This window comes from Salmo trutta, chromosome 37, assembly GCF_901001165.1.
Source record: "Salmo trutta chromosome 37, fSalTru1.1, whole genome shotgun sequence".
Lineage (NCBI taxonomy): Eukaryota > Metazoa > Chordata > Actinopteri > Salmoniformes > Salmonidae > Salmo > Salmo trutta.
The window spans coordinates 17,732,386-17,760,373 of NC_042993.1; the positions used below are offsets into that span (position 1 = coordinate 17,732,386).

At 48.5% G+C, this 27,988-nt stretch overlaps 2 protein-coding genes across 5 annotated transcripts; both read left to right on the forward strand.

Annotated features, from left to right (window-relative positions):
* Positions 1-177: 177 nt before the first annotated feature.
* Positions 178-3,422, forward strand: LOC115176490 (uncharacterized). Its single transcript, XM_029736529.1, has 4 exons — positions 178-820; positions 1,426-1,637; positions 1,669-2,164; positions 2,418-3,422. The coding sequence occupies exons 1-4, from the start codon at positions 485-487 to the stop codon at positions 2,967-2,969; spliced, it is 1,596 nt and encodes a 531-aa protein (XP_029592389.1). The 5' UTR covers positions 178-484; the 3' UTR covers positions 2,970-3,422.
* Positions 3,423-3,625: 203 nt separating this feature from the next.
* Positions 3,626-27,975, forward strand: LOC115176377 (valine--tRNA ligase-like). 4 transcript variants are annotated; one of them, XM_029736371.1, is made up of 30 exons: positions 3,626-3,719; positions 6,199-6,614; positions 6,942-7,085; positions 7,621-7,819; positions 8,650-8,777; positions 8,967-9,042; positions 9,198-9,298; positions 9,413-9,540; positions 9,842-10,006; positions 10,122-10,203; positions 10,366-10,485; positions 11,036-11,144; positions 11,310-11,398; positions 12,873-12,963; positions 13,089-13,213; positions 16,236-16,339; positions 16,526-16,684; positions 17,340-17,430; positions 17,528-17,633; positions 17,725-17,795; positions 22,636-22,761; positions 22,872-22,976; positions 24,683-24,830; positions 24,924-25,051; positions 25,265-25,420; positions 26,104-26,325; positions 26,453-26,564; positions 26,698-26,873; positions 27,064-27,213; positions 27,347-27,415. In XM_029736371.1, exons 2-30 carry the CDS (start codon positions 6,201-6,203, stop codon positions 27,413-27,415), a joined length of 3,894 nt encoding a protein of 1,297 aa, XP_029592231.1. In that variant the 5' UTR covers positions 3,626-3,719; positions 6,199-6,200. The 4 variants fall into 4 exon arrangements, with proteins under 4 accessions (XP_029592231.1, XP_029592230.1, XP_029592232.1 ...); XM_029736370.1 differs by lacking the exon at positions 3,626-3,719 and adding an exon at positions 4,002-4,099 and having other exon boundaries at positions 27,347-27,975; XM_029736372.1 differs by lacking the exon at positions 3,626-3,719 and adding an exon at positions 4,002-4,099 and having other exon boundaries at positions 6,199-6,548.
* The last annotated feature ends 13 nt before the right edge of the window (positions 27,976-27,988 follow it).

Genomic DNA, 27,988 nt, shown 5'->3' on the forward strand with positions numbered 1-27,988 from the left:
CTTACAGGTAATAGGAACCTGTTACTGGGTGTGGGTCTGCTGTGTGCCTAACAGTAATGAGAGGTAAGGGTGTAACCAAAAGAGCTATGGAAGAGAGAGGAAGGAAGGAAGGAAGGAGGGAGGGAGAGCCAGGTAGAGGTGTAGCTAGAGGGAGAGTGTGTGAGGGAGGGAGGGAGGAAGAGTGAGCTTGTCAATGAGGGAGGGAGAAGCAGAGTGTAAGCAAGACTGTGCCCAGACACATGCAGACAGCCCAGCACACACAGTCCAAGGAGAAAGACATGGGGTGGAGACGCTGACGGGGTGGAAGAGAAAAAAGAAGGGAGAGATTGAGAAAGGGATAAAAGAACGACATAACCAGAGATTCCCTGGCTGTCAACCCTAGCTATCAGCCATTATCCTCTCCCATCTGCGTAGATACAGCACAAACCTCTGGATTATTTACCAGCCTCTCTCTCTGTGAGTGTGTGGGTTTGCTGAGTGCACCATGCTGCTGCTGCGGTGGTGTCCTGCTGGTGTCAGTGTCAGTACTGCAGGCTGGGCAGGCTGGATCTTGCTGGGGCTGACTCTGGAGCTGTCTCTACCAGTCACGGCACTATCAGAACCAGACCCAGGCTTCTCCCTCTGCAGACAGAGCTTCTACAGACAGACCCCCCCCCTGGGCCTCTCTGTAGGTGGGGGGCCCCTCCTGACCCCCCTCTGTCACAGGCTGCCAGGGGGACAGTCGTTCGCCACGCTCTACCACCCGACCTGTGACACAGCTGTTTACTCTGCCTTTCATCTCAGCCAAGGATGGGGGGTGAAAGGAGGAAAGGAGGAGGGGGTAAGGGAGGATTATTTATTTCTAGTATGTGGAAACAGTGGAATCATTGTCATGCATGGACTGCGTAAGTACTACCTTGTACAGTTTAGTGTACATTCTCAACACAATCACACAAGTTATAGCGGACATGATCAAACCAACAGTATACCACTCTTTTCCTCCAGCTGTAGTACAGTAATGTTTTTGTGATATGAAACTTGTTCAAGTGAAAGGAAACTCTCGTCCTGTAGAGGCAGTCAACTTACTGTTGATATCAACATTCCATGCAAACCTGGCCTTGTTAAAACAAGTCAGAGTGAACAGAAAGATGAATGTGAACAACAGTTTGATATTTGACTCAGATGTCTGTCAGTAGACAAGCTCCCTAACACTCACAAGACTAGAATGGTCTGCATGGCATGTTATTTCTGCCATGACACCTGAGTAAAAGACGTCCTTGTCTATCCTACTCTATTTACAAACTGCATTGACACTAAATGTACTGTAATGTACAGTAGGCTTTACCCAAATAAGGACCAAACATTCATTTATCATGATGTTAATAGTAATTGCATTAGTGATTCAATATATGCACTTTGACTAATGATTCCTAACCTATCTCCTAGACAGAGAAGGGGGAAGAGGACGAATGGTCCCATGTGATGACCCCAGCTCTGCTCCAAGGGGATGTGGCGGGGGGTAAACCCCAATCTCATTCTGACTCTCCGCTCCACCAGTGGGGCTCCCCAGCTACAGAGCTGATCCAGAGCAGCGTCCTGCCCCAGTGTGGCTCCACAGGGGGCCAGCTCTACGTCCTGACAGGGGCCACAGGGCTCAGGCTGGGGCCCGGGATGGAGGAGGGTGGGGAGGGGGGGGTGTGAGGCTGGGGTGCAGTGGTCTGCAGTGTGTTGTGCTGGCCCAGAGGGACATAGTGGGTTCAGTGTGGGGGTAGTGAGAGAGACAGGGGGAGAGGAGAGGGTGGTGAGTGTTAAGGAGCTGGAACACATGATTGGAGTGACAGATCTATTTTCAGAGGGTTGCGGGGAAGCAAATGGGGAAACAGAGGGAGACATAGTGACACTGCTCAGCGATGCGATGGTCAGAGTCGTAGAAAAGCAAAGAGCGGTCGCAAGGCCAGACGCCATTGAGGAAACACTAGATAAGACTACTGACCGAAGCGTAGAGGCACTACCTGCCGACACAGAACCTCTCATCACTCCTTCAGTGGACAACGAGACACTGGCCTCTGAGTCAGACACAGAGTCGTCCGGCAACACTCTGGTGTATATCATCACCTCCTCTGTCTCCCTGCTCATGGCCCCTCTACGCCCTGTAGTCTCCACCCTCATTGGGATCCCTGGACAGGTGATTACTGATGGAATGCAATACTGTGATTGAATTGAATTTATTTTGGGTAACAGACATATTAAACAAAATGTACAAGGTGGACTCAGAGGATATCACTTGAAAGTATTAATTAAAACGCTCGTTTCAAAGTGGTCCTCAATGGTAAAAACAATAACACATGATGGTTCCATATATTTTTATATTTCTGATCACAAAAATACGTTTCTGTTATAATATCTTGTAACAGAACATATCTCCTCTCCTCGTCTAGGTGGCCTTTGTCCTACAGGAAGACCTGGGTGTCCTGTCTGCCTTGCCAGGCGACATCCTTTCTGTGTTCTACAACATGGCGTCTGACCTGGTGTCTGGGGTCGGCTCAGTCACAGGCCTGATACTTGGTGTGGGGGAGATGTGCTTCTCCACCCTGTACTGCATTACAGCCCCTCTGGTGGGCTCTCTGTTCACCAGCTGCCAGGACGGGGTCACAGGGGTGGGCACCCTGGCCTGGGACGGGGTGGGCATATTCAGGGGGATCGTGGACAGCGCCTGGTGGGTGTCCAGGGTGGTTGGGGACCAGGCGTGGGAGCAGGGTGGGGGGTATGTGGGGTCGGTGGTGTCTGAGATGGGAGGGCAGGTGAAGGCAGTGGGTGGGGGAATGGGGAAGCTGGCGTGGAGGTGTGGGAATGGGGTATGGAATGTGGTGAGGTTGGCAGGGGGGCTAGTAGTAGGGAGCACGGAAACGGTTGTGGGGAATGTGATGGAGGCCTTTGGGCAGGACCAGAACTGTGGATGGTTTGGGTCTACAGAGAATGTTCATCAATAACATTGCAGGTTTATTGAAAACCTTGAAAATGGTGTATCTTGTTCTTATAAAGTATGTAAATATGCACCAGATAGCGAGAGAGAATTGATGGGTACACCGCAATGCCAGTGCCTCTAGCTAAGCTGTCTAACATAAATGCATAGTTAGGCACACAACACATTTTCATATCTTTTTGCTCCCTAAAGTAGATGACTTCTACTTCTACTACTTCTTAGTTGTAAAGAAGCAGGATCCCAAAAGACTAAAGCTCAGATGAATGGTATATGTGTCAGAAAGTGAAGCAGGGTAGCCCCATGGGTGTGCTGGCCATTTGATCAATTACAATATGGTATTATTTTGGGGAAATATGCTTTCACTGTGTGAGTTCATATGGTAATAGGTGTTAGAATTGATGTTACATTATGAACTATATGCTTGCTTGATTAAAAAAGAATAATTGATTGATCACACCCACTCAGACTAATGCAATTTATTCATTTGTCTATCAATATATTTTGCCTTGAAGCTGGATCGTTTTAATTTGCACATTCATAACACTGCAATAATTGGTCTGAGTGAGAGTCTGGACAAATGTCATTGTCAATTTGGAAAAGGCATCCTTACAGACCGCCTTGGTGTGGCGGAAATGAATCTGACCAAAGGGTCCTTCGAACCAAACATGTGCGCCACATTGCGTCAGACGGCCGACTACTGTAATACGCTGCTTATCCGGAACTCATGAGTTGACGTCCCTTTCTTATTCATTCAAAGGTATTGGCAACTTTTGCAAGTGCCATTTAGTTTAAAATTATGTATTATATCAAAAGTTTGTGTACGTAATTAATGGTGTAAGGCAGGCGAATAACTACCACTTTTTCGGTAAAAAGCAGAGGGATGGGACTGGTGAAATGTAACAACTCTCAAATTCATAGATGGAGCTATGGATGCAAGGACTGACCATTCATGATCTCAACATGATAGCTTTAACAATTTTTTTTGAGGCTATACCGTGTTTGTTTACATTTAGCTAACGTTACTTTGTTTACAAACATTGGAGTAAAACAAGCTTATATTTGTGTTCTGGTGGTATACGACCATTGAACGAAGCTCATGAGGCATTTAGCTAGGTTATATTTTTCAAGAATGAATGGGTACATATAATTTATTTACAATGGATATAGTAACTGCATATTGTCCCTTTTAACGTTACAGCTTGCCAAAGCTGATGATTAGCTAACCGACTAAACTCTGCTCATAAACTTCGTTCACCATGGAGTGGAGTTTAGTCCGCTAACGGTTAAGTTAGCTAGCTAGCCTGTTAGCATGTCTTTTCTGTTTGACAGGTTTGTTGCACTAGAAAATATTGCATGAGTCGATGCATAGCTATCTGCGCACATCTCTGTTTGTGGAACTGTCTGTTTACTTACCATATTTTTAGCGAACGTTAGCGTTTGTTACTTGCAAGAGATGTCACGTTAGTATAGCATAACTTAAGTTAGCATTAAACAAACGTAATGGTACTGCCTACTGTTATGTATCTAGCCTGCTAGTTTTAGCTGAGATTGGATGACTTGTGAAGTGGTTTGCATCCAATAGTCTGTACTATTTCATGAAGCGTTATACAGTGCTCAAAAAAATAAAGGGAACACTAAAATTTACACATCCTAGATCTGAATGAATGAAATAATCTTATGAAATACTTTTTTCTTTACATAGTTGAATGTGCTGACAACAAAATCACACAAAAATAATCAATGGAAATCCAATTTATCAACCCATGGAGGTCTGGATTTGGAGTCACACTCAAAATTAAAGTGGAAAACCACACTACAGGCTGATCCAACTTTGATGTAATGTCCTTAAAACAAGTCAAAATGAGGCTCAGTAGTGTGTGTGGCCTCCATGTGCCTGTATGACCTCCCTACAACGCCTGGGCATGCTCCTGATGAGGTGGCGGATGGTCTCCTGAGGGATCTCCTCCCAGACCTGGACTAAAGCATCCGCCAACTCCTGGACAGTCTGTGGTGCAACGTGGCGTTGGTGGATGGAGTGAGACATGATGTCCCAGATGTGCGCAATTGGATTCAGGTCTGGGGAACGGGCGGGCCAGTCCATAGCATCAATGCCTTCCTCTTGCAGGAACTGCTGACACACTCCAGCCACATGAGGTCTAGCATTGTCTTGCATTAGGAGGAACCCAGGGCCAACCGCACCAGCATATGGTCTCACAAGGGGTCTGAGGATCTCATCTCGGTACCTAATGGCAGTCAGGCTACCTCTGGCGAGCACGTGGAGGGCTGTGCGGCCCCCCAAAGAAATGCCACCCCACACCATGACTGACCCACCACCAAACTGGTCATGCCGGAGGATGTTGCAGGCAGCAGAACGTTCTCCACGGCGTCTCCAGACTGTCACGTCTGTCACATGTGCTCAGTGTGAACCTGCTTTCATCTGTGAAGAGCACAGGGCGCCAGTGGCGAATTCTCTGGCAAATGCCAAACGTCCTGCACGGTGTTGGGCTGTAAGCACAACCCCCACCTGTGGACGTCGGGCCCTCATACCACCCTCATGGAGTCTGTTTCTGACCGTTTTGAGCAGACACATGCACATTTGTGGCCTGCTGGAGGTCATTTTGCAGGGCTCTGGCAGTGCTTCTCCTGCTCCTCCTTGCACAAAGGCGGAGGTAGCAGTCCTGCTGCTGGGTTGTTGCCCTCCTACGGCCTCCTCCACGTCTCCTGATGTACTGGCCTGTCTCCTGGTAGCGCCTCCATGCTCTGGACACTACGCTGACAGACACAGCAAACCTTCTTGCCACAGCTCTCATTGATGTGCCATCCTGGATGAGCTGCACTACCTGAGCCACTTGTGTGGGTTGTAGACTCCGCCTCATGCTACCACTAGAGTGAAAGCACCGCCATCATTCAAAAGTGACCAAACATCAGCCAGGAAGCATAGGAACTGAGAAGTGGTCTGTGGTCACCACCTGCAGAACCACTCCTTTATTGGGGGTGTCTTGCTAATTGCCTATAATTTCCACCTGTTGTCTATTCCATTTGCACAACAGCATGTGAAATGTATTGTCAATCAGTGTTGCTTCCTAAGTGGACAGTTTGATTTCACAGAAGTGTGATTGACTTGGAGTTACATTGTGTTGTTTAAGTGTTCCCTTTATTTTTTTGAGCAGTATATTTTGCCAGCCATTATATTGTCTGACACACCCATCTCCGTCATCATTCTCCCCCTCTCCTAGGGATGGCTTCGCTCTACATCTCCCCCCACCCTGATGACTTCAGGAGCCTCATGGCCCTGGTTGCTGCAGAGTTCTGCCCCTCTCGGCCCTGCACACTCATCGAGGACCCTCCTGCTTCCCTGGCCATGTGCTCTCGCCCTGGCTTGGTGCTGGGCTCTGGGGGAGGTGAGGTGCTCTCTGGGGCCGGTGCTGTTGCATGGTACCTAGCCTCTCAGGGGAAGAGGACCGGATCGAATGCTAAGCAGGCGAGCCAGGTGTGGCAGTGGCTCAGCTTTGCAGACAATGAGCTGACTCCTGTGTCCTGTGCTGTGGTGTTCCCACTGCTGGGGGTGATGGGTGTGGATAAGAAGGTGAGGGAGAGGGTCTCAGTACTGGCAGCAACCCATGCAGTCACAAACACAAATAGGAGTATAATGGTGAATATTTGCTTCATTTCAAATTAATTGGAGTATGGGAGTGATTGAACAATTTTATTTCTTTTATTTTTTTTATTTTACCGTTATTTTACCAGGTAAGTTGACTGAGAACACATTCTCATTTACAGCAACGACCTGGGGAATAGTTTCAGGGGAGAGGAGGGGGATGAATGAGCCAATTTTAAGCTGGGGATGATTAGACAGCCAACAATGACAAAGCAAGGGGAGGGAACACTAATCTGGAATAAAACACAGCCCAAGACAAATTCCTGTGTTAACATTGTTGATTACCAATAGTTTTTTTCTGATTCTGATGATTCCGTGCAGCTTCAGCAGAGTTCTCATGCTGAGATGATGCGCGTGCTAAACGTTCTAGATAAGACTCTGGAGCCTAAAACATTCCTGGTGGGAGACAGCCTTACTCTGGCCGACATCGCTGTGGCAACTGCAGCACTCCTGCCCTTCAAATACGTGAGCCAAGTCTTTAACATTTATCCTATATGTATATACTCTTCCTCATTCTTTAAAGTTAGGAAGAAATGAAGGTACTTGTCTTCTGTTAACAGACTGTCTGGTAAGTGAGTACTGGGGTGTATTTATTACGTCTTGCAACAGAACCTGTTTACCGTTTAATAACTAAATGGAAGTAAATGGAGAAAGCAGAACAAAACGGGGGGCCTACCTGCGTTTGTCCTATAGAAACACTCGTTTTCGTTGTATAAAACGTTTTCCATTTGGAGTAAACCGTTTCTCTTGCAAAACATTTTGCAACAGACAAAACATTTTGCAACAGAATAGGCGTAATGAATACACCCCAGTTGTACTGTAAAGCTGACGTCACAGAAAGCAATCCGTATGCAATTTCTGTTGCAGATTGCAAGTGACATCATCTCAAGCAACTTTGGTGATACGCAAAGCAACTCGACTGAAATTGCATGCAACATCCAATGTAAGATCTTCCTGTTTCACATTGTTTGAACTCCAATAACATTCCTCTTATTACTAGGCCTTGGAGCCGTCCAACAGGAAAGCCCTGACGAACGTGACCAGGTGGTTTCTGACCTGTGTCAACCAGCCTCAGTTTGTCAAGGTCCTGGGACAGATCTCTCTGTGTGAGAAGATGGTGCCCGTCACACCCAAACCCAGCGTTGCTATTGTTCCTGCTGCTAACGCTAATCCAACTGCTGATGCCAACGCTGCCAATGGTAAGCGGCTTAGGCCGTGTCTTTGACTGAGAAACTCGTCTGGTAGTATGTGTTAAAGATGCACTATGCAGAAATTGCTCCCCCATTTTCTGGTTGCTAAGATTCTAATAGTGCGCCTAATTTCGGTTTATATAACATAACAAGCAAGTATAGAGTAGAGAATCATTGTACCATCTAAACCGCTGGGAAATATTTATTTTCCATAACCAAAAATATTGTATTTTCAGCTGTTTGAATCTGATGTACAAAAACTGAAAGTAAAATACGCAAAAACTAAACTTGAGAACGGGAAGCATAGAAATAGTGAAAGTTGAACAGATCTACCACTTCTTAGACATGCTTTCAATGAGAATAGCAGATCTATAACACACATTTCTGTGTGAATTTGGTTGGGTCGCCCAAAAAGTTGCGTTGCAGCTTTAAGAATTTGCAAACAATATGGAATCAATAAAATGACAAACACCTTCAGTTCGATTGCATGCAATAAAACAATTATAATAATTGTGAGTTGACTCGTATACCTGCAAAGTTGCTTGAGATGATGACATTTGCAACCTGCAAATGCAAGAGAAATTCTGGCCAAGTTTCTTTGTGTAATATCAGCTTTAGATTGAATAATAACTTTATTATCCTGAAGATTACTGGTGTCTTCTTGTCAAGCTGAATGGCAAATCCGTTTCAGTTTTCACTACATTTGGCATCTTATCAGTTAGTTACATCAGAGGAATATTTTCTGGATACGTGTGTGTGTGTGTGTGTGTGTGTGTGTGTGTGTGTGTGTGTGTGTGTGTGTGTGTGTGTGTTTCTCAGAAGTGTGTTCTCTCACTCAGGCAAACCAAAGACAGAAGCTCAGCTGAAGAAGGATGCTAAAAACAGAGAGAAGCTGGAGAAGTTCCAAAAGAAGAAGGAGATGGAGGAGAAGAAAAAGCAAGAGAAGAAAGTGGCACCCCCGAAGGAGGTATGAAGATGAACAGGTGGCTGGTTTCATTTCTCATTTTCACTGTTGCAAAGACCATTTCTGTTTGGATCAACTGGAACCCAACAAGATGATGATCCTTAAAGTAAACTCCCTTTACAGTTTTTACAGCCTAGATAAGGTCATTCAGTAGGTGTCTTGCCAATAAGTCTCATTCTGGTCTCTCTCCAGAAAAAGGCCAAACCCGAGAAGAAGGACCTGGGAGTGATCTCATACGACGCCCCCACCCTCCCTGGAGAGAAAAAAGGTGCTTATTAACCATAGAATTAGGAATGTGAATAATTGAATAGGATCTCTGTTATTAACCATGTATAATCCACCACACTGTCTATTATACTCAAGTGTGTGTGTGTGTGGGTGTGTGTGTGGTGCATATTAAACTCTTATCTCTCCCTGTGTCAGACGTCCTGAGCGCCCTGCCAGACTCGTACAGTCCTCAGTACGTGGAGGCAGCCTGGTACTCCTGGTGGGAGAAGCAGGGATACTTCAAACCTGAATACGGGGTGAGACTCACTCTCTTTATGTATTTTATAGTTTATGCTTGTTTATGAAATGTGACATTTAACCAGCCCATGGCTGAGGTCATAATCAAGCGATTATGTTCTTATATTCTTCAGAGGAAGAGTATCAGTGAGCCAAATTCCCGTGGAGTGTTCATGATGTGTATCCCTCCGCCCAATGTGACGGGATCTCTTCACTTGGGCCATGCCCTAACCAACGCCATCCAGGACTCTCTGACCAGATGGTAATGGGATTCTCTATCTGATTACACCAATCTGCTCTCTCCCTTTCTAGCAGTTTTTATTTTCACATCCTTTCACCAGTCTCACTCTATATTCTTTCTACCAACCTCTCACACTCTTTCTCTCTAGCCGTCTCTCTCTCTCTCTCGCTGTCTTGCTTTCTCTGTCTTGCTGTCATGACTCTACGTGTCCCACTTTTCTCTTCACCTCTCTCAACATTCATGTCTTGTCCCATTCTCAACATTCTGTAGTGCTGTAATCTAGTTCTGTCCTTATCATTTCCTGTTTCCTCCCTCTCCCCAGGCACCGTATGCGTGGCGAGACGACCCTGTGGAACCCAGGCTGTGACCACGCGGGCATCGCCACCCAGGTGGTGGTGGAGAAAAAACTGATGAGGGAGAGGGGCATGAGCCGTCACGACCTGGGGAGAGACCAGTTCATCCAGGAGGTCTGGAAGTGGAAGAACGAGTGAGTGGAGGGAGAGGAAGGAGAAGGAGAGAGGGTTTCAAAAGAAAAAACAACAATAGAAGAGAAAGTAAGAGCTAGAGTTCCTCTCTTTCTTCCTCCCTGCGCTGTGTTGTAGGAAGGGGGACCGTATCTACCACCAGCTGAAGAAGCTGGGTTCCTCTCTGGACTGGGACAGAGCCTGCTTCACCATGGACCCTGTGAGTTTACTATCATTTACATTACCTGTCACCTGTTACTGTGTCATCATGGACAACTCATGAGAGCTTTATTAGTCTAATACATAAAGTACTATGTCTAGACTGAGCCTTTACCAACGTTGTAATGTTCCCAACACTAAACTATTGTGACTCCCTCTCTAGAAACTGTCCTATGCTGTCCAGGAGGCGTTCATTCGTCTGCAGGAGGACGGCGTGATCTACAGGAGCAAGAGGCTGGTCAACTGGTCCTGCACCCTCAACTCTGCCATCTCGGATATAGAGGTATGATTCTGTTGTGAAATGTTTTAAACTCGGCCTCCCGGGTGGCGCAGTGGTGTAAGGCAGTGCTAGCTGTGCCACCAGAGATTCTGGGCTCGAGTCCAGGCTCTGTCGCAGCCGGCCGCGACCGGGAGGCCCATGGGGCGGCCCAGCGTCGTCCGGGTTAAGGAGGGTTTGGCCGGCAGGGATATCCTTGTCTCATCGCGCACTAGCGACTCCTGTGGCGGGCCGGGCGCAGTGCACGCTGACACGGTTGCCAGGTGTACGGCTTTTCCTCCAACACATTGGTGCGGCTGGCTTCCGGGTTGGATGGGCATTGTGTCAAGAAGCAGGGCGGCTTGGTTGGGTTGTGTTTCGAAGGACGCATGGCTCTCGACCTTCGCCTCTCCCGAGTCCATACGGGAGTTGCAGCCATGAGACAAGACTGTAACTGCTACCAATTGGATACCACGAAATTGGGGAGAAAAAAGGCGTAAAAAGAATGAAACTGTTTTTGGAACGTCCATTCTGTTGCGTACCATAATGAACACTCCCATGATGCTTTATTGACCAGGTGGATAAGAAGGAGCTGACTGGCAGGACTCTGCTGCCCGTGCCTGGCTACAAGGACAAGGTGGAGTTTGGAGTACTGGTCTCCTTCTCCTACAAGATAGAGGGATCAGGTAAGACAGAAAGGGGAGAGTCATTTTGGGCTGGGGAGGTACAGGGACACAGCTTTATCTTGAGTGTTTCTGTCAATAATGTTAACTGATCTCTCCCTTCCATTTTTTTCTCCCTCCCACCATTTCTGTCCTCTTATTAAATGTCTCCCTCTGTCTCCCTGTCAGATGAGGAGGTGATTGTGGCGACCACTCGTATCGAGACCATGCTGGGAGATTCTGCTGTGGCCGTCCACCCTGCCGACCCCAGATACCAGGTCTCTACAACCCACGCACACACACACCCTGCCGACCCCAGATACCAGGTCTCTACAACCCACGCACACACACACCCTGCCGACCCCAGATACCAGGTCTCTACAACCCACGCACGCACACACCCTGCCGACCCCAGATACCAGGTCTCTACAACCCACGCACGCACACACCCTGCCGACCCCAGATACCAGGTCTCTACAACCCACGCACGCACACACCCTGCCGACCCCAGATACCAGGTCTCTACAACCCACACACACACACACCCTGCCGACCCCAGATACCAGGTCTCTACAACCCACGCACACACACACCCTGCCGACCCCAGATACCAGGTCTCTACAACCCACGCACACACACACCCTGCCGACCCCAGATACCAGGTCTCTACAACCCACGCACGCACACACCCTGCCGACCCCAGATACCAGGTCTCTACAACCCACGCACACACCCTGCCGACCCCAGATACCAGGTCTCTACAACCCACGCACACACACACCCTGCCGACCCCAGATACCAGGTCTCTACAACCCACACACACACACACCCTGCCGACCCCAGATACCAGGTCTCTACAACCCACACACACACACACCCTGCCGACCCCAGATACCAGGTCTCTACAACCCACACACACACACACCCTGCCGACCCCAGATACCAGGTCTCTACAACACACACACACCCTGCCGACCCCAGATACCAGGTCTCTACAACCCACACACACACACACCCTGCCGACCCCAGATACCAGGTCTCTACAACCCACACACACACACACCCTGCCGACCCCAGATACCAGGTCTCTACAACCCACACACACACACACACCCTGCCGACCCCAGATACCAGGTCTCTACAACCCACGCACACACACACCCTGCCGACCCCAGATACCAGGTCTCTACACCCCACACACACACACACACCCTGCCGACCCCAGATACCAGGTCTCTACACCCCACACACACACACACCCTGCCGACCCCAGATACCAGGTCTCTACAACACACACACCCTGCCGACCCCAGATACCAGGTCTCTACAACACACACACCCTGCCGACCCCAGATACCAGGTCTCTACAACCCACACACACACCCTGCCGACCCCAGATACCAGGTCTCTACAACACACACACCCTGCCGACCCCAGATACCAGGTCTCTACAACCCACACACACACCCTGCCGACCCCAGATACCAGGTCTCTACAACCCACACACACACCCTGCCGACCCCAGATACCAGGTCTCTACAACCCACACACACACACACCCTGCCGACCCCAGATACCAGGTCTCTACAACCCACACACACACCCTGCCGTCTCTACAACCTTCCAATACATGCATTCTTTGGAGAAATCCATGAAAGGTTATGCTTTCTTGACATTTAAATGTTGTTTTGATGAATGTTTTTGTCATTCTAATTGAGAACTAACACGTTTGGGTTTATCTGTGTCTCTCAGCACCTTAAAGGGAAGATGGTGCTTCATCCCTTCTGTGACAGGAAGATGCCCATCGTGTTTGATGAGTTTGTGGATGTCAACTTTGGAACAGGTGCTAACCATGCTGTGATGCCATGTCTGTCCTGGGCTAGTCTGGTGGCCCAAGGAATAGTGGGATACTGTTAGTTTGTATGGTTGAGATGTACAGAACCTTTTCTCTCTCTCTCTCTCCACCAGGTGCTGTGAAGATCACCCCAGCCCATGACCATAATGATTATGAGGTTGGAAACAGACACAACCTGGCCTTCATCAACGTCCTGGATGAGAACGGCCTGCTCATCAACGTGCCGGCTCCATTCCTGGTACAGTACACTCCCACTACTCCTTCACCTGGTACAGTACACTCCAACTACTCCTTCACCTGGTACAGTACAGTCCCACTACTACTTCACCTGGTACAGTACACTCCCACTACTACTTCGCCTGGTACAGTACACTCCCACTACTACTTCACCTGGTACAGTACACTCCCACTTCACCTGGTACAGTACACTCCCACTTCTTCTTCGCCTAGTACAGTACACTCCCACTTCTTCTTCACCTGGTACAGTACACTCCCACTACTACTTCGCCTGGTACAGTACACTCCCACTACTACTTCGCCTGGTACAGTACACTCCCACTACTACTTCGCCTGGTACAGTACACTCCCACTACTACTTCGCCTGGTACAGTACACTCCCACTTCGCCTGGTACAGTACACTCCCACTTCACCTGGTACAGTACACTCCCACTTCACCTGGTACAGTACACTCCCACTTCTTCTTCGCCTGGTACAGTACACTCCCACTTCTCCTTCGCCTGGTACAGTACACTCCCACTTCTCCTTCGCCTGGTACAGTACACTCCCACTTCTCCTTCGCCTGGTACAGTACACTCCCACTTCTCCTTCGCCTGGTACAGTACACTCCCACTTCTCCTTCGCCTGGTACAGTACACTCCCACTACTACTTCGCCTGGTACAGTACACTCCCACTACTACTTCGCCTGGTACAGTACACTCCCACTACTACTTCGCCTGGTACAGTACACTCCCACTACTACTTCGCCTGGTACAGTACACTCCCACTTCGCCTGGTACAGTACACTCCCACTTCGCCTGGTACAGTACACTCCCACTTCACCTGGTACAGTACACTCCCACTTCACCTGGTACAGTACACTCCCACTTCACCTGGTACAGTACACTCCCACTTCTTCTTCGCCTGGTACAGTACACTCCCACTTCTCCTTCGCCTGGTACAGTACACTCCCACTTCTCCTTCGCCTGGTACAGTACACTCCCACTACTACTTCGCCTGGTACAGTACACTCCCACTACTACTTCGCCTGGTACAGTACACTCCCACTTCTACTTCGCCTGGTACAGTACACTCCCACTACTACTTCGCCTGGTACAGTACACTCCCACTTCTACTTCGCATGGTACAGTACACTCCCACTACTACTTCGCCTGGTACAGTACACTCCCACTACTACTTCGCCTGGTACAGTACACTCCACTTCTACTTCGCCTGGTACAGTACACTCCCACTTCTACTTCGCCTGTACAGTACACCTCCACTACTTACTTCGCCTGGTACAGTACACTCCCACTACTACTTCGCCTGGTACAGTACCCTCCCACTACTACTTCGCCTGGTACAGTACACTCCCACTACTACTTAGCCTGGTAAGTACACTCCACTACTACTTCGCCTGGTACAGTACACTCCCACTACTACTTCGCCTGGTACAGTACACTCCCACTACTACTTCGCCTGGTACAGTACACTCCCCACTACTACTTCGCCTGGTACAGTACACTCCACTACTACTTCGCCTGGTACAGTACACTCCCACTTCTACTTCGCCTGGTACAGTACACTCCCACTACTACTTCGCCTGGTACAGTACACTCCCACTACTACTTCGCCTGGTACAGTACACTCCCACTACTACTTCGCCTGGTACAGTACACTCCCACTACTACTTCGCCTGGTACAGTACACTCCCACTACTACTTCGCCTGGTACAGTACACTCCCACTACTACTTCGCCTGGTACAGTACACTCCCACTACTACTTCGCCTGGTACAGTACACTCCCACTACTACTTCGCCTGGTACAGTACACTCCCCACTACTACTTCGCCTGGTACAGTACACTCCCACTACTACTTCGCCTGGTACAGTACACTCCCACTACTACTTCGCCTGGTACAGTACACTCCCACTACTACTTCGCCTGGTACAGTACACTCCCACTACTACTTCGCCTGGTACAGTACACTCCCACTACTACTTCGCCTGGTACAGTACACTCCCACTACTACTTCGCCTGGTACAGTACACTCCCACTTCTACTTCGCCTGGTACAGTACACTCCCACTACTACTTCGCCTGGTACAGTACACTCCCACTACTACTTCGCCTGGTACAGTACACTCCCACTACTACTTCGCCTGGTACAGTACACTCCCACTACTACTTCGCCTGGTACAGTACACTCCCACTTCTCCTTCACCTGGTACAGTACACTCCCACTACTACTTCGCCTGGTACAGTACACTCCCACTACTACTTCGCCTGGTACAGTACACTCCCACTACTACTTCGCCTGGTACAGTACACTCCCACTTCTCCTTCACCTGGTACAGTACACTCCCACTACTACTTCACCTGGTACAGTACACTCCCACTACTACTTCGCCTGGTACAGTACACTCCCACTTCTCCTTCGCCTGGTACAGTACACTCCCACTACTACTTCACCTGGTACAGTACACTCCCACTTCTCCTTCACCTGGTACAGTACACTCCCACTACTACTTCACCTGGTACAGTACACTCCCACTACTACTTCGCCTGGTACAGTACACTCCCACTTCTCCTTCACCTGGTACAGTACACTCCCACTACTACTTCACCTGGTACAGTACACTCCCACTTCTCCTTCACCTGGTACAGTACACTCCCACTTCTCCTTCACTGGATCTTGTCTTCATGCTGTCTTAGTAGTTGTGGTGTGTTGTGACTCTTCTTCCTTTTCCTCCTTGTTGTTCTGTGTGGTATCTGTTTGGTAACTTCCTCTCTTCTTCCTTTTCCTCCTTGTTGTTCTGTGTGGTATCTGTTTGGTAACTTCCTCTCTTCTTCCTTTTCCTCCTTGTTGTTCTGTGTGGTATCTGTTTGGTAACTTCCTCTCTTCTTCCTTTTCCTCCTTGTTGTTCTGTGTGGTATCTGTTTGGTAACTTCCTCTCTTCTTCCTTTTCCTCGTTGTTCTGTGTGGTATCTGTTTGGTAACTTCCTCTCTGTTTTTCTCTGCCTACCTTCACTCTTTCTCAGGGTATGAAACGTTTTGAAGCGAGGAAGGCTGTGCTGCAGGCACTGAAGGACAGAGGCCAGTTCAAGGAGACCAAAGACAACCCCATGGTGGTGCCTGTCTGCAGGTGTGCTACGATCAGTCCACATTACGAGCACATAAACACAGTCTAGTCAATATGCATTCCTTTTTTCAGCTTCACGTGCATCAGTGGGCGAAATGGGGTCACGTCTGTGTGCAGGTGTGTGAGCGTGTTAGTGAGAAAGTTCTGGTTTTGAATAGTATTGATTGTGAGTGTGTTTCTCCTCCCCAGTCGTTCTAAGGACATAGTGGAGCCCCTGCTGAAGCCTCAGTGGTATGTGGACTGTGCTGACATGGGCAAGCAGGCAGCTGACTCGGTCCGGGAGGGAAGACTCAAAATCATCCCAGACCACCACCATAAGACCTGGTTCAACTGGTTGGACAACATCAGGTAGGTTTACACTGCACCCCTCCCAGTCCCTCCCTCTCTCTCTATCACCACCATCTCCTTTCTGCTTCTGTTTTCCTCTTCCTTCTATTCCTCTCTTTTGTCATCAGTCTTTCTCTTTCCTCACTGTCCTTCCCGTTCTACTCTTTAACGTGCTCCATCTCTCTATGCATTAGAAGGGGACACGCCTCACTCTCCATTATAGTAATAAAGTGTATATCAGACCCTGGTTAGACCACACCTCACTCTCCATTATAGTAATAAAGTGTATATCAGACCCTGGTTAGACCACACCTCACTCTCCATTATAGTAATAAAGTGTATATCAGACCCTGGTTAGACCACACCTCACTCTCCATTATAGTAATAAAGTGTATATCAGACCCTGGTTAGACCACACCTCACTCTCCATTATAGTAATAAAGTGTATATCAGACCCTGGTTAGACCACACCTCACTCTCCATTATAGTAATAAAGTGTATATCAGACCCTGGTTAGACCACACCTCACTCTCCATTATAGTAATAAAGTGTATATCAGACCCTGGTTAGACCCCTCCAGCACCTACCCCCTTTTCTTCTTTAGTGGTTCATCTGTCACCAGTTGTGCTCAGGTTTCCTCACCCCTCATCCCTCTCTCGTTGTCCCTCCCTCCCAGGGACTGGTGTATCTCTCGTCAGCTGTGGTGGGGTCACAGGATCCCAGCCTACTTTGTCACCGTGAACGACCCTTCAGTCAAACCAGGAGAGGTGAGATCTGTTTCTCTCTCATTTTCTCTCACCTGTTCTAACAACCCATGTCCTATCTCTCTGGCTTCCTTCTCCTTCCCTCCCTCCCGTCCTCCAGGACATGGATGGTCATTACTGGGTGAGTGGGAGGACAGAGGAGGAGGCCAGAGATAAAGCTGCCAAGCGCTTCAACGTCTCCACTGACAAGATCACCCTCAGACAGGGTAAGATCTTCTCTCAAATGATGATCATTTACAGTGGAATGGAGTATTCTGCCCATTGCCCAGTGATTTATGTTCACTTCCTGTGTTACAGATGAAGATGTCCTGGATACATGGTTCTCTTCTGGTATTTTCCCCTTCTCCATCTTCGGCTGGCCCAACGAGGTGAGGCTGTGTGGGTGGGTGGGTGTCTGAGGCTGTGTGGCTGGGTGGGTGGGTGTGTGTCTGAGGTTGTGTGGGTGGGTGGGTGGGTGCGTGTCTGAGGCTGTGTGCGAGGCTGTGTGTGTGTGTGTGTATTAAAGTTGTTAACATATGCTTTCCATAGTTCCTGTCTTGACGATATTGAATGTGTGGGTAAGGTGTGTCTAGAGCTGAGTGAGTGATACCCTGAGTGTGTAATACAGGTTATCCTCTCTCTGTCCAGACCCAGGACCTGAGTGTGTGATACAGGTTATCCTCTCTCTGTCCAGACCCAGGACCTGAGTGTGTAATACAGGTTATCCTCTCTCTGTCCAGACCAAGGACCTGAGTGTGTAATACAGGTTATCCTCTCTGTCCAGACCCAGGACCTGAGTGTGTAATACAGGTTATCCTCTCTCTGTCCAGACCCAGGACCTGAGTGTGTAATACAGGTTATCCTCTCTCTGTCCAGACCCAGGACCTGAGTGTGTAATACAGGTTATCCTCTCTCTGTCCAGACCCAGGACCTGAGTGTGTAATACAGGTTATCCTCTCTCTGTCCAGACCCAGGACCTGAGTGTGTAATACAGGTTATCCTCTCTCTGTCCAGACCCAGGACCTGAGTGTGTAATACAGGTTATCCTCTCTCTGTCCAGACCCAGGACCTGAGTGTGTAATACAGGTTATCCTCTCTCTGTCCAGACCCAGGACCTGAGTGTGTAATACAGGTTATCCTCTCTCTGTCCAGACCCAGGACCTGAGTGTGTAATACAGGTTATCCTCTCTCTGTCCAGACCCAGGACTTGAGTGTGTAATACAGGTTATCCTCTCTCTGTCCAGACCCAGGACCTGAGTGTGTAATACAGGTTATCCTCTCTGTCCAGACCCAGGACCTGAGTGTGTAATACAGGTTATCCTCTCTCTGTCCAGACCCAGGACCTGAGTGTGTAATACAGGTTATCCTCTCTGTCCAGACCCAGGACCTGAGTGTGTAATACAGGTTATCCTCTCTCTGTCCAGACCCAGGACCTGAGTGTGTAATACAGGTTATCCTCTCTCTGTCCAGACCCAGGACCTGAGTATGTAATACAGGTTATCCTCTCTGTCCCGACCCAGGACCTGAGTGTGTAATACAGGTTATCCTCTCTCTGTCCAGACCCAGGACCTGAGTGTGTAATACAGGTTATCCTCTCTGTCCAGACCCAGGACCTGAGTGTGTAATACAGGTTATCCTCTCTCTGTCCAGACCCAGGACCTGAGTGTGTAATACAGGTTATCCTCTCTGTCCAGACCCAGGACCTGAGTGTGTAATACAGGTTATCCTCTCTCTGTCCAGACCCAGGACCTGAGTGTGTAATACAGGTTATCCTCTCTCTGTCCAGACCCAGGACCTGAGTGTGTAATACAGGTTATCCTCTCTCTGTCCAGACCCAGGACCTGAGTGTGTAATACAGGTTATCCTCTCTCTGTCCAGACCCAGGACCTGAGTGTGTAATACAGGTTATCCTCTCTCTGTCCAGACCCAGGACCTGAGTGTGTAATACAGGTTATCCTCTCTCTGTCCAGACCCAGGACCTGAGTGTGTAATACAGGTTATCCTCTCTGTCCAGACCCAGGACCTGAGTGTGTAATACAGGTTATCCTCTCTCTGTCCAGACCCAGGACCTGAGTGTGTAATACAGGTTATCCTCTCTCTGTCCAGACCCAGGACCTGAGTGTGTAATACAGGTTATCCTCTCTGTCCAGACCCAGGACCTGAGTATGTAATACAGGTTGTCCAGACCCAGGACCTGAGTGTGTAATACAGGTTATCCTCTCTCTGTCCCGACCCAGGACCTGAGTGTGTAATACAGGTTATCCTCTCTCTGTCCAGACCCAGGACCTGAGTGTGTAATACAGGTTATCCTCTCTGTCCAGACCCAGGACCTGAGTGTGTAATACAGGTTATCCTCTCTCTGTCCAGACCCAGGACCTGAGTATGTAATACAGGTTATCCTCTCTCTGTCCAGACCCAGGACCTGAGTGTGTAATACAGGTTATCCTCTCTCTGTCCAGACCCAGGACCTGAGTGTGTAATACAGGTTATCCTCTCTCTGTCCAGACCCAGGACCTGAGTGTGTAATACAGGTTATCCTCTCTCTGTCCAGACCCAGGACCTGAGTGTGTAATACAGGTTATCCTCTCTCTGTCCAGACCCAGGACCTGAGTGTGTAATACAGGTTATCCTCTCTCTGTCCAGACCCAGGACCTGAGTGTGTAATACAGGTTATCCTCTCTGTCCAGACCCAGGACCTGAGTGTGTAATACAGGTTATCCTCTCTCTGTCCAGACCCAGGACCTGAGTGTGTAATACAGGTTATCCTCTCTGTCCAGACCCAGGACCTGAGTGTGTAATACAGGTTATCCTCTCTCTGTCCAGACCCAGGACCTGAGTGTGTAATACAGGTTATCCTCTCTCTGTCCAGACCCAGGACCTGAGTATGTAATACAGGTTATCCTCTCTGTCCCGACCCAGGACCTGAGTGTGTAATACAGGTTATCCTCTCTCTGTCCAGACCCAGGACCTGAGTGTGTAATACAGGTTATCCTCTCTCTGTCCAGACCCAGGACCTGAGTGTGTAATACAGGTTATCCTCTCTCTGTCCAGACCCAGGACCTGAGTGTGTAATACAGGTTATCCTCTCTCTGTCCAGACCCAGGACCTGAGTGTGTAATACAGGTTATCCTCTCTGTCCAGACCCAGGACCTGAGTGTGTAATACAGGTTATCCTCTCTCTGTCCAGACCCAGGACCTGAGTGTGTAAAACAGGTTATCCTCTCTGTCCCGACCCAGGACCTGAGTGTGTAATACAGGTTATCCTCTCTCTGTCCAGACCCAGGACCTGAGTGTGTAATACAGGTTATCCTCTCTCTGTCCAGACCCAGGACCTGAGTATGTAATACAGGTTATCCTCTCTCTGTCCAGACCCAGGACCTGAGTGTGTAATACAGGTTATCCTCTCTCTGTCCAGACCCAGGACCTGAGTGTGTAATACAGGTTATCCTCTCTCTGTCCAGACCCAGGACCTGAGTGTGTAATACAGGTTATCCTCTCTCTGTCCAGACCCAGGACCTGAGTATGTAATACAGGTTATCCTCTCTCTGTCCAGACCCAGGACCTGAGTGTGTAATACAGGTTATCCTCTCTCTGTCCAGACCCAGGACCTGAGTGTGTAATACAGGTTATCCTCTCTCTGTCCAGACCCAGGACCTGAGTGTGTAATACAGGTTATCCTCTCTCTGTCCAGACCCAGGACCTGAGTGTGTAATACAGGTTATCCTCTCTGTCCAGACCCAGGACCTGAGTGTGTAATACAGGTTATCCTCTCTGTCCAGACCCAGGACCTGAGTGTGTAATACAGGTTATCCTCTCTGTCCAGACCCAGGACCTGAGTGTGTAATACAGGTTATCCTCTCTGTCCAGACCCAGGACCTGAGTGTGTAATACAGGTTATCCTCTCTGTCCAGACCCAGGACCTGAGTGTGTAATACAGGTTATCCTCTCTGTCCAGACCCAGGACCTGAGTGTGTAATACAGGTTATCCTCTCTCTGTCCAGACCCAGGACCTGAGTGTGTAAAACAGGTTATCCTCTCTGTCCCGACCCAGGACCTGAGTGTGTAATACAGGTTATCCTCTCTCTGTCCAGACCCAGGACCTGAGTGTGTAATACAGGTTATCCTCTCTCTGTCCAGACCCAGGACCTGAGTGTGTAATACAGGTTATCCTCTCTCTGTCCAGACCCAGGACCTGAGTGTGTAATACAGGTTATCCTCTCTCTGTCCAGACCCAGGACCTGAGTGTGTAATACAGGTTATCCTCTCTCTGTCCAGACCCAGGACCTGAGTATGTAATACAGGTTATCCTCTCTCTGTCCAGACCCAGGACCTGAGTGTGTAATACAGGTTATCCTCTCTGTCCAGACCCAGGACCTGAGTGTGTAATACAGGTTATCCTCTCTCTGTCCAGACCCAGGACCTGAGTGTGTAATACAGGTTATCCTCTCTCTGTCCAGACCCAGGACCTGAGTGTGTAATACAGGTTATCCTCTCTGTCCAGACCCAGGACCTGAGTGTGTAATACAGGTTATCCTCTCTGTCCAGACCCAGGACCTGAGTGTGTAATACAGGTTATCCTCTCTCTGTCCAGACCCAGGACCTGAGTGTGTAATACAGGTTATCCTCTCTGTCCAGACCCAGGACCTGAGTGTGTAATACAGGTTATCCTCTCTGTCCAGACCCAGGACCTGAGTGTGTAATACAGGTTATCCTCTCTCTGTCCAGACCCAGGACCTGAGTGTGTAATACAGGTTATCCTCTCTGTCCAGACCCAGGACCTGAGTGTGTAATACAGGTTATCCTCTCTCTGTCCAGACCCAGGACCTGAGTGTGTAATACAGGTTATCCTCTCTCTGTCCAGACCCAGGACCTGAGTGTGTAATACAGGTTATCCTCTCTCTGTCCAGACCCAGGACCTGAGTGTGTAATACAGGTTATCCTCTCTCTGTCCAGACCCAGGACCTGAGTGTGTAATACAGGTTATCCTCTCTCTGTCCAGACCCAGGACTTGAGTGTGTAATACAGGTTATCCTCTCTCTGTCCAGACCCAGGACCTGAGTGTGTAATACAGGTTATCCTCTCTCTGTCCAGACCCAGGACCTGAGTGTGTAATACAGGTTATCCTCTCTCTGTCCAGACCCAGGACCTGAGTGTGTAATACAGGTTATCCTCTCTCTGTCCAGACCCAGGACCTGAGTGTGTAATACAGGTTATCCTCTCTCTGTCCAGACCCAGGACCTGAGTGTGTTCTATCCAGGCAGCCTGCTGGAGACGGGTCATGACATCCTGTTCTTCTGGGTGGCCCGCATGGTGATGATGGGCCTCAAACTCACTGGCAAGCTGCCCTTCAAAGAGGTGGGGCTCATTTGGAAGTAATTACCTGCTGCCTGCCTCTGACCGGTGTAGCATGTTTCATTGATTACAGTGGGGACAGCCTGTATAGTAAGGGCTGTGTTTGACACTAGGTGTACCTCCATGCGGTGGTGAGGGACGCCCACGGGAGGAAGATGAGCAAATCTCTGGGGAACGTCATTGACCCTCTGGACGTCATCACAGGCATCTCTCTAGAGGTAACACACCGTGCTCCCATGGGGGCTGTTGTACCGTCTGCTTTATTAAGCAGCTATTCCAGGCTCTGAGGCCCTTTATCTGTCTCTCCTAGTGGTGCGCCCTCAAACAGAGCTGAGTAGGGTTTGGAGGTATCCACATTTTCTTACCGTCATACCGTTTCTCTACCATACTGGGGTATACAGTATTACCGGAAATGCACACAAGGGGCACAAAACAATTTAGGCAACAGGGATCTTGATCCAGGAGGGGATTGAATGTAACCAATAAGCTATAACCAAGAAGCTTGATCTAGCCACTTAGATAGCAAGTTAGTGAACCAAATGTATAGCTGGAGCCCTGAGCTGGATATCATGTATTTAACACATCTTAGGTTTCTTAGAATTATCCTAGCACACCTCCCCCAGCTGAAATACCCCGGTATATAGTATAAACGGTATATCGCTCAAGCCTAGAGCTGAGTCAGCCCTCTAGAGCAGTGGCCACCAACCTTTTCTGAGTCAAGGTCATTTTCGTAGTCAAAAAGCAAGCCGATATCTACAGCTATGATTTTGAAGAAAAGAAAACAACATTTAACCTAATAAGAACTTTTCTGTAGGAATGTGGTTTGTGCAGTAGGCCTAATAGATTATCACAGCATATTAACTATATGCCTGGCCTGCCAATATAGTTAATCATATATATATAAAAAAAAACTCAAGCTTTGATAACAAAATAGATCAGTTTGAGCAGTACTTGCGAGGGACAACTGAGCATAAATTTAGATAATTTGCAAATAATTAGCTTTTTTTTTTTTTTACTGGACTATGTTCCCTGCATCTGTCTGATGGTCATGGTGCTTTCAAGACAACTAAAGAAGAGGTCAAATCATGACGTCAGTGATCTAGAAACGATTTTTCCCAGTCGGATCTAATTTTCTTCCGAGTTTCCTGTTGTTTTGAGTCGCAGCACAGGGTCCGCCTCTCACGTCGCTGTTCTATTCCTCAATATTAAAATAGACACGATGAGCTGCTAATAATAAAACAAATGCAGGGCTATCAAAACACTTGGCTACTAATTCATTGCAGCACGAGTGGAAGTAGGGAGAAGCGCGTTTTTATGTTTTGTAATAGTGTTGAATAAAAACAGCAGCTCTTTGCTGTATTCTGTGACAGTCTCTCTGTGGTCATATAGTTTTAAAAGTTATAAAATCTCATGTAGGTTTGGATCAAACTTTGCTTTAACTGGGGTCGTGGAAGCTGTAGGCATGGTGATTTGAGCTATCTGAATGGCCAGCACAATAAGCACACTAGATTTAGCCACAGTTCTCCCGGTCTGCCGGGTAGGCGCAGTGTGTCTTTCCTACAAATGAAAATGGGAACACTTTGCCTACCCGGTGCACAGTGCATCTGAATCAAGTGCACCTACCGCCAACAGCGCAACACTTTTTTTTTAAAGGAGCGCAAGCCTTTATCTTTGGTGATCGACTAGGAATGCCTTGAAGATTGTCCGGTTGGTGACCACTGCTATACAGGGCTCTGGGGACAGGCAGCACATACTCTTACTATATCAGGTGGATTGAGGAACCAAGTGTCTCTTGCTGCGCTGAATCAAAGTGTCATGCATTTATGTTGTCACAAAGCTGTTGAACTGCAAGTGTGGTTAAGGGCCTAGAACGAAGCACCAGGACACAGAGAGATGTCTCTGGTGACTCTTTGTGTGTGTGCAGGGTCTGTACGCCCAGCTGCAAGACAGTAATCTGGACCCAGTAGAGGTAGAGAAGGCCAAGCAGGGACAGAAGTCTGACTACCCCACTGGTATCCCAGAGTGTGGCACAGATGCCCTACGCTTCGCCCTGTGTGCCTACACCAGCCAAGGTACACTACTCCCATCTAGTGGTGTGGCTGTGTCATGTTATGGCTGGCATGCCATGTACTCACCACCACTACTACCCTTTCTAACTCTCTCAGGCAGGGACATTAACATGGATGTGAATCGTATCCTTGGTTACCGTCACTTCTGTAACAAGCTGTGGAATGCTGTGAAGTTTGCCATGAGGACACTGGGAGACAACTTTGTTCCTTCAGAGAAAGCCCAGGTGAGAGACAGGTGACATCTCTACCATAGAATCTTTATCTAGGCCTATTCAGTGTGTGCTTACTGCAGTGTCATGCCCATGTAAATAAAGGAAAATAAAGTTGCTGAGAGAAAATGCTCTTAATTTGATAGTGAATACGGGTCTTTGTATGCTAAGATGGTATTTAGGTTTATATCTCTGTAAAATGTCTAATTATCCTCCTCCTCCTGTCAGCTGTGTGGGGAGGAGAGTGTGTCAGACCGGTGGATTCTGTCCCGTCTGTGTTCTGCTGTGGGGCAGTGTAATGCAGGGTTCCAGGCCTACGACTTCCCAGCTATCACCACAGCCATCTACAACTTCTGGCTCTACGAGCTCTGTGACGTCTATCTGGTGAGAGTCTGTTTGCCTGTGAGTGTGAAATGGTGTGAGAATCTGTTTGAATGTGTGAGAGTGGTGTGTGTGTGTGTGTGTGTGTGTGTGTGTGTGTGTGTGTGTGTGTGTGTGTGTGTGTGGGATTAATATATTGCCACTCCTTAACTTCCTGCTCCCAACCTCCATCCCCCCTTCTCTACCTCTCACTGCTGCTCCCAACCTCCATCCTCCCTTCTCTACCTCTCTCACTGCTGCTCCCAACCTCCATCCTCCCCCCTTCTCTACCTCTCTCACTGCTGCTCCCAACCTCCATCCTCCCCCCTTCTCTACCTCTCTCACTGCTGCTCCCAACCTCCATCCTCCCCCCTTCTCTACCTCTCTCACTGCTGCTCCCAACCTCCATCCTCCCTTCTCTACCTCTCTCACTGCTGCTCCCAACCTCCATCCTCCCCCCTTCTCTACCTCTCTCACTGCTGCTCCCAACCTCCATCCCCCCTTCTCTACCTCTCTCACTGCTGCTCCCAACCTCCATCCTCCCCCCTTCTCTACCTCTCTCACTGCTGCTCCCAACCTCCATCCTCCCCCCTTCTCTACCTCTCTCACTGCTGCTCCCAACCTCCATCCTCCCCCCTTCTCTACCTCTCTCACTGCTGCTCCCAACCTCCATCCTCCCCCCTTCTCTACCTCTCTCACTGCTGCAGGAGAGTGTGAAGCCAGTGTTCTCCAGGGCGGAGGACAGTGGGTCTCAGAGCCAGGCTGTAGTCTGCAGACAGACCCTGTTCACCTGCCTGGAGACTGGCCTGCGTCTCCTAGCTCCCATTATGCCCTTCGTGGGCGAGGAGCTCTACCAGAGGTTGCCACGGCGACGATCCCAGGATGACCACTCTAGTATCCATGTCACGCCCTACCCTGAGACTGAGGAGGTGAGGGAGGGAGATTCGAGGGACTGAACTTTATATTGATACACTGAGAACACTATGTCAGTATAATATGCCCTGTGGTTTGTGTTATGTTGACTGTAATTTGTGGTCATCTCTGTGTGGTCTCTAGTTCTGTTGGCATAGTGAGGACGTGGACCGTCAGATGGAGTTTGCGATGACCGTGGTCCGGACCATCCGTTCACTCAGAGCCGACTACAACCTGACCAAGACACGCGCTGATTGTGAGTTCATGCATGACCACAAGCACTGTACTATATTTACTTAGTTATAGCAAGGGTGTATGATTATCTACTTTGGTGACTAGAAAGAACACTTCTCAGTGTTGCTTTACATAACCATAACCCCTTCCCCCAGGCTATCTCCAGTGTATAGACAGTGAGACGATGTCTCTGGTGGAGCAGTACAGTCTGCAGATCCAGACCCTGTCTCTTTCCCAGACCATCCAGCCCGTCCCAGCCACCGGGGCCGTCCCAGAGGGCTGTGCTGTGGCCATTGCCTCCGACAGGTGCACCATCCACCTCATGCTCAAGGTAAGAGGTCAATTTTACAGGCTTCAACCGCACATTATTCTGTGTTGTGATTAGTATACACTGTTAGCCAGAGTCATCTGATGACAGTGTGCCAAACAGACATGTTTATTCCCTAGTGAAATTTAGTTGAACTTTTTCCTGTTTTTACAACTACTTTTCCTTATCTCCTTGTTGTTAATCTCTCTCCCAGGGCCTGATAGACTTGGAGAAGGAGGTGGCCAAGCTGACTGTGAAGAAGGGAGAGCTGGAGAAACAGATGGATAAACTGAGAGAAAAGATGGATAAGAGTGACTACAAGGAGAAGGTGCCTGTTAAAGTACAGGAGCTGGATGCTGAGAAGGTAAGGAGATGTGGTGGAGAGAATGTACTCAGGTTTTAGTTTGGGAAAGTAGGGCATTCCCACAGTAGAGACGTTTGTTGCTTGGCTCTGCTTGTAAAGTGAGATATGATACTGCTCTCTAACCCTCTCCCAGATGCGTCAGAGCCAGACGGAGCTGGAGAAAGCGAAGGAAGCCATTGACAACTTCAAGAGAATGGTGTAACCTCTCCTCCCCTTTTACAATAAGATAGTGAGCTCAAAGTATTGTGACAGTGACTTGTTTTGGCTCTGTACTCCAGTACATTGGATTTGAAATGATACAATGACGACTGAGGTTAAAGTGCAGACGTTTAGATTTAATTTGAGGGTATTTTCATCCATATCGGGTGAACATTTCTACATTAATGTGGATGCCACCATGATTACGAATAATCATGAATGAGAAATTTAGACGCACATGACTTGTGCCTAATTTATCATTATACGCAATCATGGTAGAATCCATATTAATGTTCTATTCTTATTTACAATAAGTGACTCTAAAATGAGGCAATACATTTGCTGTTCATTTCTATTGGGCAAAAAATATTCTGAAACACAACCCCCCCAAAAATGCTGTCATTTCTAAAAGGTTCACCCAATATGAATGAAAATACTGAAGGTAAAGCTGACAGTCTGTACTTTAATCCAAAACAACAATTTCACTGTATTCCCCTTCCTGTTGTCTCATGTGCCACAAAGGATTCTCTGGAGGGAAGTGATTAAAGACCTTATATTAGACATGCCGGGATCCCCG

What these genes read in the sequence shown, in the direction of transcription:
- LOC115176490 (XM_029736529.1), top strand. Translation starts at nt 485, where the DNA reads ATGCTGCTGCTGCGGTGGTGTCCTGCTGGTGTCAGTGTCAGTACTGCA. An exon ending in ACAGGGGCCACAGGGCTCAG is followed by an intron (nt 1,638 to 1,668) that starts GCTGGGGCCCGG and finishes GAGGGTGGGGAG; the next exon opens with GGGGGGGTGTGAGGCTGGGG. An exon ending in TCATTGGGATCCCTGGACAG is followed by an intron (nt 2,165 to 2,417) that starts GTGATTACTGAT and finishes CTCCTCGTCTAG; the next exon opens with GTGGCCTTTGTCCTACAGGA.
- LOC115176377 (XM_029736370.1), top strand. An exon ending in CCTACCCTGAGACTGAGGAG is followed by an intron (nt 26,326 to 26,452) that starts GTGAGGGAGGGA and finishes TGTGGTCTCTAG; the next exon opens with TTCTGTTGGCATAGTGAGGA. An exon ending in GACCAAGACACGCGCTGATT is followed by an intron (nt 26,565 to 26,697) that starts GTGAGTTCATGC and finishes CCCTTCCCCCAG; the next exon opens with GCTATCTCCAGTGTATAGAC.